The sequence below is a fragment of the Loxodonta africana genome, chromosome 18 (assembly GCF_030014295.1).
Source record: "Loxodonta africana isolate mLoxAfr1 chromosome 18, mLoxAfr1.hap2, whole genome shotgun sequence".
In the NCBI taxonomy this organism is placed as follows: Eukaryota; Metazoa; Chordata; class Mammalia; order Proboscidea; family Elephantidae; genus Loxodonta; species Loxodonta africana.
This window is the reverse complement of record NC_087359.1, coordinates 44805782-44811310: the sequence shown is the minus strand read 5'-3', so window position 1 is coordinate 44811310 and position 5529 is coordinate 44805782. Positions and strand designations below refer to the sequence as shown.

At 42.1% G+C, this 5529-nt stretch overlaps 1 protein-coding gene across 1 annotated transcript; it reads left to right on the top strand.

The window, feature by feature from the left end:
* The first annotated feature begins 1559 nt into the window (after positions 1–1559).
* On the top strand, positions 1560–5087 carry TMEM100 (transmembrane protein 100). Its single transcript, XM_064271265.1, has 2 exons — positions 1560–2101; positions 3774–5087. Exon 2 carries the CDS (start codon positions 3838–3840, stop codon positions 4240–4242), a length of 405 nt encoding a protein of 134 aa, XP_064127335.1. The 5' UTR covers positions 1560–2101; positions 3774–3837; the 3' UTR covers positions 4243–5087.
* The last annotated feature ends 442 nt before the right edge of the window (positions 5088–5529 follow it).

Here is a 5529-nt window from a genome sequence, read left to right as displayed (position 1 = left end):
ATCTCCCGTTTATGTGGTCAGCGGCCCCCAACATAACCATCTTCCCAGGGCAACATTGGCAAATGCTGGAATACCCTGGCTCTAAGTTTCCCTGATCTTCAACCCCAAGTGACAGCACTCCTCAGGGATGGCTGGCTCTTTAGTTCCCACATATGAAAGGTGAGGGTCATGGCAGCTGAGGTTCTCTAGATATCCACCACCCTCAGCAGCTGGGACTCCCAGACTTTCAACTTCATTTTTCAAAATGAAGACGCCCTCTCTCTGCCTTCCACTCTAGAAAAAGGACTTCCGTGCCCTCTCCCTTTGTGACAAAATTGTCAAGGTATTGTCACTAGACAAGGCTGGAAAGAGTGGATTATTGTAGAGCAGAGGGGAGATGTCTGAGAACACTGAGCCCTCTACCAGCAATCAGAGAAACCTAACAATAGGAGTGTAAGAAAGAAAACTGGCTCCTCCAATATTTAATCTGGATTCCTAGATTTGCTGCATTAATTAAAAGGGATCACTAAAACTTGAACAGATTTTAAAACGGGGGCTGGATGAGTTTTAGCTACAAATGTGTAACCAGTAACCAATTGCCATTGAGTCAATTCTAACTCATGGTGACGTCAGAGGCATGGGGAGGAACTTGTAATTGTGTCCCGGTATTATTAATTTTTTCCTCAGAAAGATAACTATGTATTTATGTACTTCAAGTACTTTAAAATTTCATTATGTGTGTATTTATGTGTTTCAAGTACTTTAGGATTTCATATAGCTTGTCTGTTAGAAGCAAAGACCTATAAGGCCATCATAGGGGGTAGGCAATAGAGCTTTAGCTTTCCTGTTTTAGAGTGTGACGTGTCATATCATACATGTTACAAGTTTGAAGTACCTCGTTCCTGAGAGCAGCAGCAGAATCAGCATTACCTGGCAGCTTGTTACAGGCCTATTCAATCAGAATCTACATTTAACAAGCTCCCCAGGTGATTCAAGTGCCCATTGAAGACTGGAGTTCAAACCTAGGGTTTCTCTCTTTCTGTGTGAACTTTGACAGGTCTCTTAACCTCTCTGAGCTTCCATTTCCTTCTTCATAAACTTAGTGAGAATTAATGTGGATGTGTGTGCATTGCTTAGTATCGTACCACGCCCATAGTAGGTGCTCTGTAAATGGCGTCGATGATGATGATGGTGATGATGATGGTGATGGTGATGATGATGATTCCCACATTGCCAAAGTTACTTCCTAGCACAAGTAGCCACAATCCTTTTCAAATGAAGAGGACTGGTTTTCCCCCTTCACCACAAACATTCGCGTCTCCCACACTCATTCCTAAACAAAGTTAACACCAAACCCTGGGATTTTCAGCTTCAGATGGCCGTCACACAAATATAAAGAATACTCAGAAAACCTAGGAACATGGATTTTCTGCTGGCTTAGAGGCTGCGTTCAGCTGCCCGATGACTTCACAGCTGTTCCTGCCGCCCTGGAGTGCCTGTCCCCTCGGCTGGGTCCCCTCAGCTGGGTCTGCAACGCTGACTCGGGGATTTTCTTCTGAAAATGCCTGATGGGCGGGAGGAAGATCTGGAGGTCGGCTGGGAAAAAATGAGTAATGCAAAGCAGCCTGCTTAGTCAAGGCTGCAAGAGAAAGAAAAGTAAAAGCTGGGTCCCATCTCTGCGGACTCTAAAATGATCCTGACTTATCATGTCACCAAGCAGAGCTGGGGAAGCCAACACTCGAAATCTGCTGGCAAAGAAAAGTTCGAAGGGGGAAAAAAAATGACAGGGAGGGACAAACCGGAGGAGGAGGGAATAAATAGAGAGAGGGAGGAAAAGACAAGCGTCATTTAGAAACAGAGGTAGGGTGGAAGACAGCACTCCAGGATCCCAAACCAAAGCGTGTGGAAGAGTATTTTTCTCTCTTTTCTTTTCCCCAGAGGAGATCCCTATCCTGTCATTTTATTGGCAGAAGCGCAGTTGCAGGCTCTTTTCCCAGAGGTTGACCGAAGAAGCTCAGGAACTGCTGTTTCTTCTCTGCTAAGACAAGTGGTTTCCTTGGTAATGGATTGCTTCTCTCTGAGGGGTGTGTAAGAAGTGTGGAGACAGAAGCTTCGTTTTCAGGTTAGACCAAGTCTTAGTTTTGGGGTGAAGATTCTTTTTCAGACATAATCTCCAATAGCCTTTTATTGGTCTCGCCAGTATTTAGGGTATCACTCAACAGCAGTGATGAAGACGGTTGGTGATTAAAAACTACATGCAGATAGGCAGTTCTAATAGTTACCTTGCACAGGGCATGGTATTTTGACCTCCCTGTGCAGGGAAGAGCCAGTGAGGTTTGATCGGGGGCTAAATTTGCTTGCATTTGGATGCTTAATATGTTTTTAAGAATTAATCTAATTGAAATAGTTCCGCATATCTTTCTTTAAACTCGTTTGGTAACTACGACTGCTTGGTGTGTTGAGCAGCCAGATCATGTTTTGAGGGCTGACGAGAGTGATCTGTGTGTATGAGGGGCAGATAAGAGCATTTACTGATTTCTCACAGACCACGTTTCAACCAGATGCTTTTGATTGAGAGCCTCATGTTTGATCCTGAAATTTTCAGGTCTGAAATACACGGAAAGGAGCATCGTAGCAAGTTTTGTGCATGAGAGTATGGGGAGGGAGGAATGAATTTGTCAAATTTTACTGAAAATTTAGCAAGTTTATTTTTTGGTACCCATAACATCAGAATTCTTTATTGAGTTTAATAGAAAATTTATGAATTGACAGCTAATACTCAAGCTAATAAGGACTGATCTTATCTTTAACATAAGAAGGCACAAAATTGTATCCTACCAAGCTCTTGCGTCTTTTCTTCTCCTTTCTCCCTTTCCAAATGACTCGGAGGATATTATCACGTTTTGGATCACAAATCCCAGCCTTGTTGTCACTGAATTTTTGCTGAACTGCCCACCACCCCCTATTAAGTGGATAAAAAGGTCCCAGAGTGCATGTTAGCCTGTGTTTAATAGTGACATAATAAAGATGCTAGCTAATGGTCAGTTGATGGAGGAGAGTAGCATTTGTACACTGGCTGCTCGTCTTGACATTGATTTCCTGTGCAGTGAATGGGTGATAGTTTGGAAAGAATGTAGGTTATGCATGGCAACATTGGCGGAGTCTAAGTTGCAATGAGGTGTGGAGCTAACTATCTAAGGGTTTGTTTATAGCATGTTCTCCTCTTCAGTGAGGCTGTCTTTAGATTGGGGTTCAGGCTTTTCTGTGTGTTTAGCAGAAGGAGAAGCATTAGACAAAGCGGAAGAGCTTGTAAAACATTTGCAGACCACAAAGGTATATTCAACTCTGTAAAGTACTTCCTGGTTTTTATATCTTCCTTTATGTTTATCGGCTTTATCTTGCTTTTTGCCCAATGCAAACAGAATGCAACCAATTGGAAAAGAAATAAGTAAAAGCTGATTTGCACATGCATCCATGCCTTCTGGAAAAGAACATTGTGATGAGTCAGGGTCAAGTCCATAGCAGCTGGTTTAGGATTCCGTGGGTGGTGTAAGGGGTTAAAGTACTCTGTTGCTAAGTGAAAAGTTGGAGTCCACTCAGAGGCACCTTGGAAGAAAGGCCTGGTGATCTAGCGCCAAAAAACCAGCCATTAAAAACCTATGGAGCACAGTTCTACTCTGACACACATGGGGTCGTCATGAGTTGGAGTCGATGCGACAGTAACTGGCTTTTACTTCTCTCTGCAGTGTCCATCCTAATGCATTTAGCTGATATCTCCGTCTTCTTCTCCGCAGCTTTCACCCTGGTGAGGCCCTCCAGATCTAGTCTCTCAACCCAGCTAGGAAACTGCTATAAAAAATGACTGAAGAGCCCATAAAGGAGATCCCAGGAACCCCAAAGCCTCCCAAGCCGGTGACAATGGAGAAAAACTCCAACGGTGAAGTGGTGATCACCATGGTCCCCCTGGTCAGTGAGATTCAGCTGATGGCTGCTACAGGGGGTGCCGAGCTCTCCTGCTATCGCTGTATCATCCCCTTTGCTGTAGTGGTCCTCATTGCAGGCATAGTGGTCACCACTGTGGCTTACAGCTTCAATTCCCACGGCTCCATCATCTCCATCTTCGGCCTGGTCATTCTGTCATTTGGACTTTTTTTGTTAGCTTCCAGCGCCTTATGCTGGAAGGTAAGACAGAAGAGCAAGAAAGCCAAGAGACGGGAGAGTCAGACGGCTCTCGTGGTAAATCAGAGAAGCCTGTTTGCTTAAGATTGAGTGAGACCAAATGGGACGTGTGGGCTGACAAACCTGCTCTAACTTTTTCAGTCAGTTTGCCCAGAACCATCATGTGAGAGAATGGACTTGGCATTGGAGTGGACTAGAAGAATGGGGATGGGTTGGGACATTGGGAGTTGGAGGGGTTTCTCCCTTCTATAGATTGACTTATATCTACTTTAATGACAAACTTAATCCTAAGGGCTATTTTTAAGACTGAAAAGTTAGCTTTCTCTTGACATTCAATATTTGGAGGCGAGGGGGCCGTGGAAGATGCACACTATTAGGCAATGTTTGGTTAACCTTGAAAAGTAGCCAAGAAAATAATCAGACGGTCTTGGCACACCAGAGACCTGCCTCCAAAAAAAAAAAAAAAAACCCATGCTCTTAAGAAGTTGTATCATCAAAATGTTCTGCTGAAGGTCTAAGTTGCCTTGGACTTTGCATCCTTCTACAAAACTCTGTGATAATTTTTCCTTTTTTTGTCAATAAGCTGATTCTCTGGCATTTGTTTTTATGTTTTGCTTTCAGTAACTCATCACTGGTGGTACTTTTCCTTGAAGAATAAACTAGTATTTTTTTATATTTTAACATTGGACAGTTTTAGATGATTGTAATAATGTGTCAGAAGTAAAAAGTAAAAGATATAGTTAAATGGTATAGCTACTAGATGACATGGGGGGTTAAATTAATATTAAAATAATCCAATATAGCACTTTTGATGATTTTTATATAAAAGTTTAATGTATATTTCATTCAAAATAATAAATACTCAGTGCTGCTAAAACTTCTTAAATGGTTGTTTTGTCATAGTTAGTTTTTGTAGTTCCAAATTTCCCATCTTCCCTTACCTTGTTCGTAACATTTCAATGAGATTGCTCTCAGTTGGGCATGCTGCTTCTTCCTAGCTTAACTGGAAGATTTTTATTTCCTTTTGTCGTATCATTTTTTTTTTTCATGACTTCTGAAGAATACTATGTTCTAAAGGATTTCTATGGCATTACAATTAGGAAATCAATGCCTGGGTCCAGGAATTTATGATGAGTTATGAAGTGTGTACTATATTATGTATTTATTATACATCAGTCATTACCCATTTGCTTAACACAGTTTTGAGCACCGACTATATGCCAGGCATGTGTACATTCTCAGACTACTTAACTCGTTTTAGTGGAGTGAAAATTAGGCTCCTGCTTGAATTCTTTTGTGCATGTTATTCTACAGCTGTTACTCTACTCCATAACTCCAGCCAGAGATATCCCTGGTCCATGAAGTTTAAAT

Coding starts and splice junctions, on each gene's coding strand:
- TMEM100 (XM_064271265.1), top strand. CDS start 3,838: ATGACTGAAGAGCCCATAAAGGAGATCCCAGGAACCCCAAAGCCTCCC.